The sequence below is a fragment of the Perissodus microlepis genome, chromosome 1, assembly GCF_051167445.1.
Source record: "Perissodus microlepis isolate ML-2025 ecotype Zambia chromosome 1, ASM5116744v1, whole genome shotgun sequence".
In the NCBI taxonomy this organism is placed as follows: Eukaryota; Metazoa; Chordata; class Actinopteri; order Cichliformes; family Cichlidae; genus Perissodus; species Perissodus microlepis.
Genome location: NC_140461.1, coordinates 38134033 through 38151507, shown reverse-complemented (window position 1 = coordinate 38151507; position 17475 = coordinate 38134033). Strand labels below are relative to the sequence as shown.

The 17475-nt window shown below is 40.4% G+C and overlaps 1 protein-coding gene across 3 annotated transcripts in view; it reads right to left on the bottom strand.

Annotated features, from left to right (window-relative positions):
• Window positions 1-17475, bottom strand: part of LOC146394232 (multiple epidermal growth factor-like domains protein 11) — a 243083-nt gene that overhangs the window by 12042 nt on the left and 213566 nt on the right. For 2 of the 3 annotated variants that reach the window (XM_084922887.1, XM_084922893.1), the window contains 5 exons: window positions 15258-15386; window positions 14600-14728; window positions 4888-5016; window positions 4668-4796; window positions 3423-3656 (listed from right to left, as the gene is read on the bottom strand). In XM_084922887.1, coding sequence (XP_084779013.1) covers window positions 3423-3656; window positions 4668-4796; window positions 4888-5016; window positions 14600-14728; window positions 15258-15386 — 750 coding nt within the window. Of the gene's footprint in view, window positions 1-1418; window positions 1489-2985; window positions 3138-3422; window positions 3657-4667; window positions 4797-4887; window positions 5017-14599; window positions 14729-15257; window positions 15387-17475 lie in introns of all 3 variants that reach the window. The other variant, XM_084922899.1, reaches the window with a different exon arrangement.

Genomic DNA, 17475 nt, shown 5'->3' with positions numbered 1-17475 from the left:
ATATATTTACATTATTTCTCAGTTTTTGTGCCAGAGGCTCTATATCAATTACAAAAAGGGGACAGCCCTGTCTTGTGGATCTCTGTAAAAGGAATAGGTCTGATATGAGCCCATTCGTCAATACTCGTGCTGAAGCCGAATCATATAATATCTTTATCCACCTAATAAAATTGTCACCAAAACCAAACTTTTCTAATGTCTTAAACAGATAATCCCACTCAACACAATCAAAAGCTTTTGCAGCATCCAGCGATAGGGCCACTGTTGGATGTACTGAATCATATACATAATTTTGCAAATTAACCAACCGCCTAATATTATCTGAACCATAGCGGTTTGGAACAAAACCAGATTGGCCTGCATGAATTATTTTTGCCATTACTACTTTTAATCGACCCGCTAAGACCTTTGCCAAGATTTTTTGGTCAGAATTCAGCAAAGATATGGGGCGGTAACCACTTGGGTCTAAAGGGTCTTTCCCAGTTTTAGGAATAAATGTTATAAGTCCAGAGTGCATTGACTGAGGTAATGAGCCTACTTTGAACGCCTCATTATAAACATCGAGCAACAGGGGACTTAACATATCCTCAAATGCTCTATAGAAATCCAATGGTAACCCGTCTAATCCTGGAGCTTTATTAAGTGGCATACTGTTAATTGCACGGGTAATCTCCTTCACTGTAATTGGAGCATCTATAATCTGCTGGTCAGTAGTAGAAAGCTGTGGCAGGTTTAAATCAGTAAAGAATGCTTCGAATTTCTGTTCATCTAAACTCCCTTGTGTAGAATAAAGATTATTGTAAAAGGCCCTGAATCCATCATTTATATGTCTAATAGAAGTTGAAATAACCCCATCTGATTGTCGTATGCCTGCGATATGGTTCATACTGTCTTTCTGTTTAAGACGGTGTGCTAATAAACGACTCGGCTTTTCTCCCATTTCCCAATATGCTTGATTAATGCGAAATAAAGCGTATTCTGCCTTTCTGTTGTACAGTACATTCAACTTATATTTAACTTTAACAATTTTATTCAACGTAACTCTGTCTTTTCTATGGGAATGTACTGCCTCAAGTGCCTTTAATTTGGCTTCTAACGTAATAATATTCTTGTTAGCTGCCTTCTTTTTAAAGGAAGCGTAAGAAATTATCCTCCCCCTTAAGTATGCCTTCATAGCATCCCACCAAGTAGCCAATGTAGTGTCCTCTCGATTATGTGTCTGTTTGTAAAATTGTATTTCATCTCTTATCAATTTAATAAACCCAGAGTCTTTAATTAAGGACACATTTAAACGCCATCTGCGGCTTTGAGGAATCTGTAAAATATGAGGATACATTTCAAAGAAGACAGATGTCAGAATGCAACTGGCTAAGAAGAGTGGGTCATAAAACGAGGCTGAAGGTGTAGAAAAGACTGACCAAGCTCCCTGAGGTTGCAGTAGGCGCCCCACTCTGGAGCGCTGTTCCTGTGTTGCTTCTTTGTCTTCATCTGGAAATTTCACAGAGACACATTAAAGATAAAAAACAAACAAGAGATCTTCTTAAAGAATGTTTCAGAAAAACTGTCTCGATCTTAAAAATGAACACTTCAATCAGCTGTAGACAGGATGATGTAACAGGGTACAAACATTCGAATTCAGCTGTAAATCAGTGTGTTGTGAGTATATACTGTAGAGTGAAATGGGTTTGTTTTTGAGGAAAATAAATTTAAAAAGAAAGTCCTGTATGCTGTTCCACCATAAATGTGGAACAGCATACAGTAATGTGAAAAAGCAAAAACTCGTATAGTCCTGTGTGAAAATTAAGCACACGACCCATGACTCAATAGCCTGAAGAACCAGTCTTAGCAGAAATAACGCAGTAAGCGTCTTCTGTATGATTTTATCAGTCTGTCACATCCCTGTGGAGGGATTTCGTCCCACTCGTCTTTGCAAAACTGCTCTAAATTATTGAGGTTTGCAGGCATTTGTTATGCACAGCATGAGATCCTTCCACAGCATTTCAATCAGGTTGGTGTTTGGACTTCCTGCAGCTTTTCTGGTATGCTTGAGTAACGGGGTTTTGACCAAACTAACTGTTGGACAGATGGCTTCACATTTCACTCTAGTACACATACTTTGTATATGTTGGTTTTTTTTCTTTTTATTTTCTTTAGCAGTTTGCACAGTCTGACCTTGGGACCAACAAAGTGCTACGACTTTTGATTTTATAGAGGTGATCGCATTTGACTGGATATGATGCTGTTGTGCTTTATTTCCGTTGTATCAGCTTTTTAGATTTGTATTTGAGAGTTTGACAGTAAGATCTGTACTGAGGGCAATTTAGTTCAGGTGGGATTAAAAACGTCACATTAAGCTGGAGTTTCTTAGACTGAGATGTGGCAAAGGAAAGAAAAACACAAAACAAATTGCACTGAAAATTTGGTCACCAATAAAAAGTTAAATCTTTATGGATTAACACTGGGTTGCTTTTTTCCCCTTAATAAATGAAATGATCATTTAAAAACTGCATTTTTATTTACTCAGCTTATCTTTGTCTATGATTAAAATGTGTGACAAATATCCAAAAAGTAAGAAATCAGGAAGGGGGCAAATATTTTTTTACACAGCTCTGTAGCTTCAACAACTTCAACAATTTTTAACAGGATACCCTGTAGCAAAAAAGTCTTCCTTCCTGCTAAATCATCCAACTTCTGCTTCTATGTACCTGACCTACAGAGGTTAGCATCAAAGCAGGCCGGCAGCACAGCCTAAGGAATACCTTTGAATACCTTTGAATTGTTTGTTTTCTTTTAAATAAAGACAGGTAATTGCTACGAGGAGGTACTAATCAGTTTGGGTTTTTTTAATTTGGGTGAACTGAACCTTAAAGTAGAAACTTATTTGTTGTATAACAAAAAAAATTGGAGTATATTTATTAGCAGCCCCTCATTAAACAAACTCTTAAAGCTTTCCGAGGGCAAAATATAAAAGGTTTTTGAACCCACCTTGGCGAAACTCCTCTTATCTGGCTTGGCATAGTGTGTGGCATAGGTGCAGGACCCCAGGGTGCGGTAGCTGGGGTTGGAGAAGCAGCCACCTAAAGAGCTGCTACTGGGAGAGGACTCTGAAGAAGAAAGCAGGCCTGTGCACTGCAGCCCTGCTGCCCCAACATCAAGACATATTCTCACATACTGAGCTCTATATGTCATACACGCATATATATGTACCATGCAGACATGTACAGTGCACCTGATACAAAGTATTTAACCTTTAATTTAATCACCCAGATCTGAAAAAACAGATCATTCATTGTCTTTACCTGTTGGTTGTGTAATTTCCCAGCAGGTTATGATACCATCAACTGCTCTGAATTCTGTTGTATGCCATTCTAAACATAAATAACACCAGTCAGATGAAAAGGACAGACACACGGATATCGTACCTGAGAGGGAGTAGTCAGTGGAGCTGATGTTCAGGGCAGGTGTATAGGTGACACTAGGCACACGGTGGCCTTTCTCTCTTTGTCGATAACGGAACCAGACCACCAGAGCAAGCATGGCCATGATCATCAGCAGCAGGAAGACGATGCCCAGGACAGCCCCCGTCGACTGCCGCTGCGATGCCAGAGCTGGGCTCATCTTGGTGTAGGGGTTCAGCTCCTCCATCATCAAGGCCGCTGAGGAGGACACACATGAGTAACACTGCATTTTAATGTTTGACACACTCACATCACCTGTACAGTGTAATCAGGCATTTTTGCTGAATGAGAATTTCAGAATAAAATTCCTCTCATTTCACTGAATTTATTGTTGCTATTGACTTTTATTTTAGTATTTTGCCATGATAAAAATGCACGTATCTACAAAGGACAGATAATGAAAGGCAAACAGTTAAGGAGTAGGGTGGGGTGATACCGCCAAACTGGTGGCATCTGCAGTGACACGGGTTCCATAATCTTCTTTGGAGGTAAACAGAGAGCTGAGCACGAATATGAACCTGTTGAACTACTTTTGGTAACCGAGTCAAGCATTCAGTCATCGCCAGGTGCTCGCGGCTGCCATCTAGTGTGGATTCTGTTTTGATGCCTTGCATTAATCCCTCCCTCTGTGCAGATCTTGTGTACGCCCTTGGAAGCTTGCAATACCATGACCGCACACTCTTGGAAGTCAAACTGACGACTCTGGTGCTCTTTGCTTGGGTGATCATGCAGCTGCTTAAGAGTATGTATTCTGTATTTACAGTTTTGCATGTCATTATTTTTGTTTCCACTTGATTTCATTTTGAATATTTAAGTATTTATTTATATAAATACTTTATTTATTTATATTTTAACCAAAATACAGTTATTCAATCTGCAGTCATTGTAGTGGTTTATACATTTACTTGGCAAGTGAATGGTTGCTGGTTCAGTTCTAGCTAAAGACCATTAATATTTTTTATCAGAGTATCATTTGCACTTGTCTGTCTATTCGAGAGGTCTTTGTACTTCCATCTTTTAGGAACAGTCTTATCTACTACCTTAGTACATATCTACTATTATATGAAGATTTGTCTGTATGAGTTTTGCAGATGTTCTGTTATTTTATATTTTATTATTCAACTGAACTGAGGGTATATCTAAAGAAACCAAAAGAATAACTCAGATCATGTTCCATCCTTTCGTCTTTACAGAGCCATTTGTTCTCACCCTGGTCACAACGGATGCCTTTAAAGCCGATGCTGCAGTAGCAGGTTCCGGTCACGTAGTCACAGGTGGCATTGTTCATACACTCACACAGCTGCTGGCAGCCGTAGCCAAATGTCCCTGCGGGACACTCTGGACACAGGAACAGGGATTTAAGACATCTTGAACTTTAACAAGTGAATGTGCAACTCTCCTGCATGTAAGAACCACTAAACACACTCACTGAGCTCACAGCTGTGTCCTATAAAGCCTGTCCTGCAGGAGCACTGTCCCGTGATGTGGTCACAGTCTGCTCCATTCTGGCAGCGACACACCTCAGCACAGTGAGACCCGTAGAAACCTGCAGGACAGCCTGAAGGGAAACACAACCACTGGCTTAAAAAAAATCTGTATTATGCTTTACATGTGGACAAGAACTTTCAGTAGCAGCAGCACTTTCACTCTGTCACTCTTAACCCATCTCTGTGCAGAGACATGATCAAAAACTTGAAATGTCTTTGGAAGCATTTTCTCTGGGACGAGCTAATCGCTTCTGTCACAGAACCAAAGTGGAAATTCAACAAAACCCTCATTTCATGCAGATGTTTAACTGACCACACTCTCTCATCTATATTTCTGGTGATGCAAAAACATGGAGAAACAGCTCCTATAGCAGACAAATCAAATGACATGACAGAAAACAAACTTGGCTGGTTCTAGGCTAGAACTGATGCTAGTCAAAAGAAAATAACATACTGATTTGGATCAGGTTTTTTCTTTTGTGCGTCAAGCAAATGTACAGATACATGGTTACTGTGATTTATCAACTTTATAAACGCAGGACCACAGGCTGTAAAATGAAGTAAACATGGAAGAGCGTAAAAAAGATTTTTACATGGCCTTACAGCATGGAGTGACAATGTGTGGGAGTGTCGTTCAATTCAATGTCTTTTAATACATTTTAATACATTAATTTTTAATATAGCGTCAAATCACAGCAGCAGTTGCTTTAAGGCATTTTATATTGTAAGGTAAAGACCCTACAATAACACAGAGAAAACAGAAAACCCAACAACCACATGACCTCCTATGAGCAAGTGCTTTGGTGACAGCTAGAAGGAAAAACTCCCTTTTAACAGGAAGAAACCTCCAGGTGGGGTGGCCATCTGCTGGAGGCGAGGAGAGGAAGACGGGGCAAAAACACATCGTGGAAGAGAACAAGAAATTGATAATAAGTAATGATTAAATGCAGAGTGGTGTGAAAAAAAGAGGTAAGTGAAGAACAAATACTGTCAAAACAAATAAGGCTGTCACTTGGTGTTCGCTCACTCTGCGGTAGAGTATCACTTCCTGTTCCTGCTCAAACACAGTGGTGTTTCTGAGTAGCTTATTTGCTTAGCAATTTAATTAACAACTTTTAAATACATTCTTCTTTCATAGTATAATCTTCACGTGCTTCATCCGAAGCACACTTTCTGTGTACTCACTACCTAATTTATAGCCAAAGTATTCACTCACTGTCTCTGTACTGTTTCGCTAGCTTAGCTTAGCTCGTAGCCGACTCGTTAGCACCATGGCTACTTCACCTGTCCCTCCTGCACTTTCTTGCTCATTGTGTCAGATGTTTAGTTACTCCTCGGCCTCCTTTAGCAGTAATGATATCTGTAACAAATGTAGCATATTTGCAGCTCTGGAGGCCAGGATTACTGAATTGGAGACTCGGCTTCGCACCCTTCATTCACCCGTAGCTAGCCAGGCCCCTGTAGCTGGTGCAGCCGAAGATAGCGTAGGCCCCGCTAGCTGTTCCCCGGCAGACCCCAAGCAGCTGGGGAAAGAGGGCGGCTGGGTCACGGTGAGGAGGAAGCATAGTCCTAAACAGAAGCCCCAGGTACACCACCAACCCGTTCATGTGTCTAACCGTTTTTCCCCACTCGGCGACACACCCGCCGGGGGTCAAACTCTGGTAATTGGTGATTCTGTTCTCAGACATGTGAAGCTAGAGACACCGGCAACCATAGTCAATTGTCTTCCAGGGGCCAGAGCAGGCGACATTGAAGGAAATTTAAAACTGCTGGCTAAGGGTAAACGTAAATTCAGTAAAATCATAATTCACGTCGGCAGTAATGACACCCGGTTACGCCAATCGGAGGTCACTAAAATCAATATTGAATCGATGTGCAACTTTGCTAAAACAATGTCGGACTCTGTAGTTTTCTCTGGTCCCCAATCAGACCAGGAGTGACATGTTTAGCCGCATGTTCTCCTTAAATTGCTGGCTGTCTGAGTGGTGTCCCAGAAACGATGTGGGCTTCATAGATAATTGGCAAACCTTCTGGAGGAAACCTGGTCTTGTTAGGAGAGACGGCATCCATCCCACTTTGGATGGAGCAGCTCTCATTTCTAGAAATATGGACAAATTTATTAAACCCCCCAAAATATGACTATCCAGAGTTGGGACCAGGAAGCAGAGTTGCAGTCTTACACGCCTCTCTGCAGCTTCTCTCCTCCTGCTACCCCCCCAAAAACCCATCTCCATAGAGACTGTGTTAGCTTCCAAAAAGACAAAAAACAAACTAAAAACCAGCAACAAACAACTTAAACATAAACAATTACAAAGAAAGAACAGTACAGTATCCACATCTGAACCAAAGAGTAAAACAGTGAAATGTGGATTATTAAATATTAGGTCTCTCTCCTCCAAGTCTCTGTTAGTACATGACTTAATAATTGATCAACAAATTGATTTACTCTGCCTTACAGAAACCTGGTTGCAGCAGGATGATTATGTTAGTTTAAATGAATCAACACCCCCGAGTCATTCTAACTACCAGAAACCTCGAAGCACAGGCCGAGGGGGCGGTGTGGCAGCAATTTTTCACACCAGCCTATTAATTAATGAAAGACCAAGACAGACTTTTAATTCATTTGAAAGCCTGATGCTTAACATTGTCCACCCCAGCTGTGAAACTCAGAAACCAGTCTTACTTGTTATCATCTATCGTCCACCTGGGCCTTACACAGAGTTTCTGTCTGATTTCTCAGACTTTATATCTAATTTAGTTCTGAGCTCAAATAAAATAATTATTGTGGGTGATTTTAACATCCATGTAGATGCTAAAAATGACAGCCTCAACATGGCATTTAATCTGTTATTAGACTCAATTGGCTTCTCTCAAAATGTAAAAGAACCCACCCACCACTTTAATCACACTCTAGATCTTGTTTTAACATATGGCATAGAAACTAAACATGTAACAGTGTTTCCTGAAAACCCTCTCCTGTCTGATCATTTCCTGATAACATTTACATTTACAATAATTGATTACACAGCGGTGGAGAGTAGATTTTATCAAAGTAGATGTCTTTCTGAAAGCGCTGTAACTAAGTTTAAGAATATAATCCACCCACTGTTATCATCTTCAATGCCCTGTACCAACACAGAGCAGAGCAGCTATCTGAACGCTACCCCAACAGAGGTTGATTATCTTGTTAATAATTTCACCTCCTCACTACGTACGACTCTGGATACTGTAGCTCCAGTGAAAACTAAAGTCTCTAATCAGAAGTACCTGACTCCGTGGTATAATTCTCAAACACGTAGCCTAAAGCAGATGACTCGTAATCTGGAGAGGAAATGGCGTGTCACAAATTTAGAGGATCATCATTTAGCCTGGAGAAATAGTTTGCTGCTTTATAAGAAAGCCCTCCGCAAAGCCAGAACATCTTACTATTCATCACTGATTGAAGAAAATAAGAACAACCCCAGGTTTCTCTTCAGCTCTGTAGCCAGGCTGACAAACAGTCAGAGCTCTGTTGAGCCAACCATCCCTTTAACGTTAACTAGTAATGACTTCATGAACTTCTTCACAAATAAAATTTTTATCATTAGAGAAAAAATTACCAGTAATCATCCCACAGATGTAATATTATCTACAGCTACTCTTAGTACCATTGATGTTAAGTTAGACTCTTTTTCTCCAATTGATCTTTCTGAGTTAACTTCAATAATTACTTCCTCCAAACCATCAACGTGTCTTTTAGACCCCATTCCTACAAAACTGCTCAAAGAAGTCCTGCCATTGATTAATTCTTCGATCTTAAATATGATCAACCTATCTCTAATGGTCGGCTATGTACCACAGGCCTTCAAGCTGGCTGTGGTTAAACCTTTACTCAAAAAGCCATCTCTAGACCCAGCAGTCTTAGCTAATTATAGGCCAATCTCCAACCTTCCTTTCATATCAAAAATCCTTGAAAGAGTAGTTGTCAAACAGCTAACAGATCATCTGCAGAGGAATGGTTTATTTGAAGAGTTTCAGTCAGGTTTCAGAGCTCATCACAGCACAGAAACAGCTTTAGTGAAGGTTACAAATGATCTTCTTATGGCCTCTGACAGTGGACTCATCTGTGTGCTTGTCCTGCTAGACCTCAGTGCAGCGTTCGATACTGTCGACCATAATATCCTATTAGAGCGATTAGAACATGCTGTAGGTATTACAGGTACTGCACTGCAGTGGTTTGTATCATATCTATCTAATAGACTCCAATTTGTGCATGTAAATGGAGAGTCCTCTTCACCCACTGAGGTTAATTATGGAGTTCCACAGGGTTCAGTGCTAGGACCAATTCTGTTTACATTATACATGCTTCCCTTAGGCAGCATCATTAGAAGACATAGCATACATTTTTACTGCTATGCAGATGACACCCAGCTCTATCTGTCCATGAAGCCAGATAACACACACCAATTAGTTAAACTGCAGGAATGTCTTAAAGACATAAAGACCTGGATGGCCGCTAACTTTCTGCTTCTTAATTCAGATAAAACTGAGGTTATTGTACTCGGCCCTGAAAATCTTAGAAATATGGTATCTAACCAGATTCATACTCTGGATGGCATTACCTTGGCCTCCAGTAACGCTGTGAGGAACCTTGGAGTCATTTTTGACCAGGACATGTCCTTCAACGCACATATTAAACAAATATGTAAGACTGCTTTCTTCCATTTGCGCAACATCTCTAAAATTAGAAATATCCTGTCTCAGAGTGACGCTGAAAAACTAGTTCATGCATCTATTACTTCCAGGCTGGACTACTGTAATTCATTATTATTAGGATGTCCAAAAAACTCACTGAAAAGCCTTCAGCTAATCCAAAATGCTGCAGCAAGAGTACTGACAGGGACTAGAAGGAGAGAGCATATTTCTCCTGTTTTGGCTTCCCTTCATTGGCTTCCTGTTAAATCCAGAATTGAATTCAAAATCCTGCTCCTCACATACAAGGTCTTAAATAATCAGGCCCCATCTTATCTTAATGACCTTGTAGTACCATATCACCCTATTAGAGCACTTCGCTCTCGCTCTGCAGGCCTACTTGTTGTTCCTAGAGTATTTAAAAGTAGAATGGGAGGCAGAGCCTTCAGTTTTCAGGCCCCTCTTCTGTGGAACCAGCTTCCAGTTTGGATTCGGGAGACAGAAACTATCTCTACTTTTAAGATTAGGCTTAAAACTTTCCTTTTTGCTAAAGCATATAGTTAGGGCTGGACCAGGTGACCCTGAATCCTCCCTTAGTTATGCTGCAATAGACGTAGGCTGCCGGGGGATTCCCATGATGCATTGAGTTTTTCCTTTCCAGTCACCTTTCTCACTCACTATGTATTAATAGACCTCTCTGCATTGAATCATATCTGTTATTAACCTCTGTCTCTCTTCCACAGCATGTCTTTTATCCTGTCTTCCTTCTCTCACCCCAACCAATCACAGCAGATGGCCCCGCCCCTCCCTGAGCCTGGTTCTGCCGGAGGTTTCTTCCTGTTAAAAGGGAGTTTTTCCTTCCCACTGTCGCCAAAGTGCTTGCTCATAGGGGGTCATATGATTGTTGGGTTTTTCTCTGTATCTATGAAGCGCCTTGAGGCGACTTTTGTTGTGATTTGGCGCTATATAAATAAAATTGAATTGAATTGAATTGAATTCATCGACTTGTCAATATTTTTCCCCCGCGCCTCAGAGCAAAAGAGAAAAGGGATTCAAATGTTATATTTCTCAGCTGTCCCTCGTTTATCGCAGGTGTTATGTTCTAAAAATAACCAGCGATAGGTGAAATCAAGTAGCCAATTTTATTTTTTGACGGTGCAAAACGTTTCGTGGACATCCAGTACTGCACTTCAGAGTCACACTGCTAGCGATCGATGCAGCGATTCTGTACTGTACAGGAGAGACGTCACGGAGGAGATCGTCTGCAGCGATCAGGACGCAGGACACAATGTGACGTAAAAAAAAGCATGCAAACTTGCACTAAAAAATCTGCGAAACAGCGAGGTGAAAGGTGAACCGCGTTATAGCGAGGGACCGCTGTAATTTTGAAGGTAAGTCACAACATACCCTTCGTAAATACTAATGTATAGAAACCGTTACCAGCAATCATTCATTTTTTGTGTGGCTTTTTTCACGGTTTGTTAACATGCTGTGTAAGTGTGTACTTGACTAGCTGATATCGACATAACAGGGCAAACATCTGGTTTGACTATTCTTCACCTGTACTTTGAATGCTGAACATTTGCCTGTTTCAATCATAAGACTAGTCACTATACAGAGATGTGCTTCTGAATGTGGACGATGTGTCTTCTGCTGCAGTGATGCAGTTCTGCTTGTGTTGAGTGATGTAAACAACTGATCGATCTAAACTCTTTAAACGTCAAAATTGATCATTAGATTTTTTATGACACAACAGCGGTGAGTGTTCCCACCTTCTGCTCTTTGTAACTTAACGCAATCTTTCCGTTTTCGAGTTTTGGACATGATTTTGGAGTATATCTTCGCAGTAGCGATTGACCGCAAAGTAAAGCTACCGGAAATGCACAACCCCACATCCGGTCTCAAACCAGGAAGTTAGCATTGTCTCGTGCACATAGTCAATTGTAGCCTCCAATTCTACTTTAAAATGTCCTTTGAACCACAAGTAAACCAGCAGCCTGAGAGCGAAGTGCTCCATCGGGGTGATTTGTTTCCCTTGCACAAACAGATTTCTCCAGATTCACAGAATCTTTTGAAATATTCAAAGTTTTTGCAGTTTGACATTTTTTTTTGCAAACTGGTAAACCCCTGCCGATCTTTCCTTGTGAGAAATTCTACTAGATGCTGTTTTTATATTTATATTTTTTTAGTATCACTTATGTTTCCTTTTTTTGTTGTTGGCGCTGTCCCAAACTGAGACATGCTCATAACATTAAACTCAAAATGAGCTAATATTTTTCATGAAATAGTAAACTGTTTCTGTTTTCCGTGTTTTAGTGTGAATAAAACATGGCTTCATGAGATTGCATTCTCATAAAGTAATCTCACAACTTTTTTAGAATTGGATTTGTAGTTTTGTCTTTTTCTCCCTGCATTTTTCTTTTTCTCTTCTCTTTCCCTTCATCCTCCAACCTGTTGTGCAGGCAGCTGTCCCTCCCTGTGCCTGATTTCTTCCCATCATCGCTAAGCGGTCCTTAAGGGATCCTTGTAGGGGATCATCTGATTGTTGGAATTTTTTTCTCTAATAATTTAGGCTCTTTACCGAGGTACAGCACATGATTGATGAAAGATGCCAAAGATAGCAGAGGCAATACTATTGCATGGACATATATGGCTATCAGTGGAACTGGTGACTTTTTCCAGTCTCAGCTGACTGCAAGTTACGTAAAAAGGGAAAGACCATCTCTGAATCGAGGAGGGGGGCTAAGGGTCTTTCACCATCTTACAATGCTGTGATTGCAGCCAGTGAATGGTACTCATGGCCATTGATCAGTGGGCTTTGATCAGTGGTTGGTGATCTTACATTTGCATAATTCAGGGTTCATCAGCATTTTTCAGGGTCAAATGTAAGCACTTTTTAAGCACTTTCAAGGTCCATTATCAAGCTTTTCCAGCACACTACCAAAAAAGAATGCATGTTTCACTTTGCATCACCTCAGTAAGACCATGTAAAAATTAAAACAAATCGTCTTAGGTTGACTTAAATGTTCTTTGTTCCTCTTTTGTTAAAACAGAGAAAAATGCACCACACAAAAATACTGAAAAATGGTTGTCTTATATGCATATAGTGTACAAACTCAAAAAACTCATTTCTCTCAAAAATGCAGATGTGCAAATGTGAACAAATCAACTTGTTAGAGATGCTCATCTCCACTTGGAAAAAACAACCACACAAAACAAGAAATCTGCACAAATTAATAAGTCTGCTCATCAGATATTGATGCTTCTTTCCTACGTGACACAAAAACAGGAGACAGATGTTTGTTACTTTAACTAGTTAAGCACCCACACCACCAAAAATGGGGGAAAAGGGAGGAGATCACATTTAATCGGTTATAACACGAGGTCAGAAATATAAGTGCAGACATGAGTAGTGTCCACAGAAGCCTCTGAATCTCAGCTGTAAACCATTTCTACAAACACCAAACAGTTAAAAGAGCAGTTACGTCACCATGAATCTGTGGACAGGTAATATCCATATTTTGATTTATGATTTTCTGGAGTTAAATGTGAACCGAAACATATTTTCAAAGGTGTTATAAGCTATAAAATAGGTTTAAATAAATTAGAAAAATGTATTTTTTATTTCCCTCACCTATGTTTGAGTCGCAGTAACTTTGACATAGTAACATCTGCAGTAATATTTACCCCTCTGATGACAGCTCACAAGCGTTAGCTTTATTTTGATACCAAGACTGTTTACACAGAGTTTGTAATTGCAGAGAAATACTCCGTTTATTTTGGCCTCTTCATTTTCGAGCAGGAAGCTCAGAAAACCCCTGGGGGCCTAACAGGTTAAAGTTCATTCCCAATAAAACTAACTGTGAGATGTTTGACTACATTGCTGTCTGTATTATTGTTACAGTCCTAAATGATCAGCTTTAAAGTGTTTGTGCTAATAACACCATGTACAGTAAGACAGGCATGGAGAACAGCACTGACTGGGAGGCTTTGAACAGATGACACACTCATACTCTATCACACTCAGTGCATTTCAATCATTTCTCCAGCAAGTTTGATAGCTAGCAAAATAATAATAATAGTTTTAAACATTAGCCTGTGTTATGTACACATACTCGAAATGATTTACTAGGACTCACCTGTCATGTGACTCAAATCCCGCCAGTGTCGTTTTCCATCAAACACTCATTAAAACAGCAACGTCAAGTTAGCGCACTCATCCCCGACTGTCCGGGGGGAGGGGCGGGGTCACACATTGAACAGACTGACATGCGTGCGAGGCAGCCCAGGCGGAGAAATTTAGCTTTTACACTTTGCGACTCATTTTATTTCTCTATCTGATAAGAAAACTATTCGATCAGATAGTTGTTTGTGGTGAATGAAATATGGTTTCAAGCACGTTTAAGCACCACATCTGAAATTCAAGCACTTTTCAAACCTTGAAAAGACAATATTAAAATTCAAGCATTTTCAAGGATTTCAAGCACCCATACGAATCGTGACAATTATGATCAAGGAACTGACCTCCCAGCCCATTGTTCCTTCGGTGGTGCTAGTTTCAGTCATTATGCAAAGATTGGGGATACCTGCAGTCAGCTGAGACTGAACAGAATCAACTTTTGGGGGTTTACTGATGATGTGATTGCTCATAGAAATAGCAGGATGAATTATCGAGTGAACAAGGCTATCAGCTTCAGCCAAATACTCCAAATGGGACAGCAATTTGCAGAGCAAATGGAGAAATTCAATCTTTTTCAGTGTTGAAACTAGAAACCACAAAGGAATTGAGGAGATAAGAAGAAGGGATTTCAAGGGTATGCAGTTTTTTCACCTGTCACTAGATGGAGTTAAAGGTTTGAGGCACTAACACATTGCAAATAGTGAGTGTGCATTAGTGATGAGCTCTCACAGCAGCCAGAGTGTTTTGCTTGGTCTGTATGTGTATATGAACTGCCCGTGTGTGTGAGAGAGACAGAAACATACGCTGAGTACAGTAGAGTCCTGTCCATCCAGGGCTGCAGATACACTCTCCATCTGTAGCGCTGCACTGAGCTCCATTGAGACAGTTACATGTGTGGATGCAGTCAAGGCCCCATGAGCCCCAAGGACATGCTGCCAGAAGCACACAAAAATAAGTGCACAAAGACACATACAGCACATAGAGTATGCAATAAAAGTCAGCACACTCTTGTACAGCAACACTATAATGCCCCATCACAGCAAACTGGGCAAGTCAAAGTGTCGTTACTAGGATTCACTTCTGCACATGGGCACTTTACTCTCTCCTCTTTTTTCTCTTTTATTCAATTCATCTAGACACGTATAAGTCTAGTAATATATAAATACATAATAATACGTCAAATGCTGCCATAGTGAAGACCAGACATACATTAGGATGCTGCGTGCCCTCATTAAACGTACAGATAATTGAGTGACTGTGGTAGATGTTCAACGTAAGAAAGATAATTAATGTCAAAGCCACTCCAGTGACTGCCTTTAGGAAGGTTTTTTCTTCAGCTGTTTCTCACTGATCAACTAAAACACATGGGGTGAATAACAACATACATTTTATTTGTTCTTTTGTAAAACTGAAGTTAATAAATGCTATGGTACAAAAATGGCTATAAACGTTTCCTCTTACGCTTAGAACAGTCTTCGCTGGTCCATCCAGGGTAACACTGACAGGAGCCATCGATGGGGTTACAAGTGCCATTATTAGTGCACAAGCAGGTCTCGGCACAGGCTTTACCAAACTTTCCGCTGGGACATACTGTGGAGATACACGCACAGACAGGATGGGATCAAGGTATTAGATTAAAAACAATATTCTGCCAATACACATAGAATTTTCCAACATTTTCAGATTTTAACACAACCTCCTTGTATTTTGGATGTATTTGGATGTAGTTCTATAGTTTGACAGCAGACAGACAACAGCAAATAGAAGATAACTGGTTCTGGTTCAGATATCTGTTCCTGTTGTTTTTCATAATTCATTTGCTCAGCTTCTACCCATGCCGTGAGTATGTCAAGAATGCTGAACATTCGAATCATCTCCTGTGAGATCACAAGGACGCGAGCAAAACTGCGTGTTTTTACCAAAGGAAAGTGGAAGTCTGGTGGATTTCAGTCCTGGTTAAAATGATGACACGTGTAGTAACTGGTGGTGCAAATGCAGTGTATTACTAATTGATACTTTTAATAAAGACCCAGGAAAAAAGTTCCTCTGTAGATTTAGCACAGTCAGTCTCTTCATGCAGTCCAAGAAACAGTGCACGACGCTGCCCTCAGGGCTCTACCTGACCTGATCATCAGTTGCAGTACAAAAGATGATTCGTCATGGCCCTCTTATTTACATGTTTCTGTTTCTGGACACATACTTAGAAGTACTTCAGTATTCAGCTCTTCAGTATACCCATGAATGAAGAAGACAAGTAGATTGTTCTGATGCCTTAGAAATAATACAGAAAGAAAAAAAATACTCAGAAAAGTTCTGAGAATTTCAAATTCTGACATCCCTGACAAAGTAGACCAGTTCCCAAACTTTGCACAGTGCTGTACAAAGCAAAACCTGTACAACATTCTTACAATATACACACAATATACAAGAAAAGATCCAAAGTACATATTTTATAAACACTACAACAAAAAAATATTCATTCGTAATTTAAACATTCTTCATGATGGAAAAAAGACACAAAAAACTGAATAGAAACAAGAAATATTGAGGGAAGAATAAAGGGGCCAAATATACTTGGAAAATACAAGTGTTTGATAATACTGGGAAGAGCCCAAAGATACTAAAAGGTATCTACATGAGAATGTGGATATGATCAATGAGAATTAAAAATCTAATTTCACACAAAAGAAAACATAGGTCATCCAAACTGGGCAAGTGATGACCTTCTGCTTCACTTAAATGTTAAGTACAAAATGATACTGTTAATTTCAATTTGTGCTTGTTTTTAATTTGATGGGAATTCCTATTCCAACACTTTCAAAGCGTTTTACTGCTGCTATGAGTTTTGCCTAACTGGAGAAAAAAGGACATGAAAAAGAACATCTCCAAATCCTGAAACCTGGAACAAGCTTTATCCAAAACTGGTTGCTTTTGCTGACAAAGGAGATTTTGGATGCTATCAAATCCTATTTCTCAAGCTTTAAGTTTTCCATCTTCTTGATGTTGCTTGGTATTGATATCACTATCACTAGGGCCTTCTTCCTTTGTTTTTTCACCACTACAATGCCAGGTTGTTCAGCCATCACCAGTTTGTGTGTATATGGAAGTCCCACAGGATCTTAGCTCAGTTATTCTCGATCACCTTTGGGGGCTTATCCCATTTTGACCCCGGAACTTCCAGGCCATACTCGGCACCCCCTGCTATGTGCTTATTGTGAAGAATAAACCTGTGACCACAAGGAGTATTAGGAGGTATTTCCCTAGTGGAAATGCAGAGTTGCTCTGAGGCAACAGAGTGGTAGGCGTTTTGTGAGCCCCACAGCGAGGAAATCAATTGGCCTACTGTGGAAGAGGTCATGCCTCACGCCTGTGGCAAAGACGTCACATCCCAGCGGCACCGACTTCCCACATCATGAAGACCCTCGATCAGCTCCGACCTATAGTCAGGCCGCATCTGGACCACTTTCACTTTACTTACCAGCCCCACCTCATAGTGACGCCATCTACCTACTCCATCACGTCTTCACCAATTTGGACCAGCCAGCGAGCACCGTGAGGGTCATGTTTTTTTTACTTTTCCAGTGCATTCAACAATATCAGGCTGACCCTCCTGGCTCAACGACTCAAAGCGATGGATGGTGGATGCCCTTCTCGTGCCCTGGATTATAGACTGCCTGAC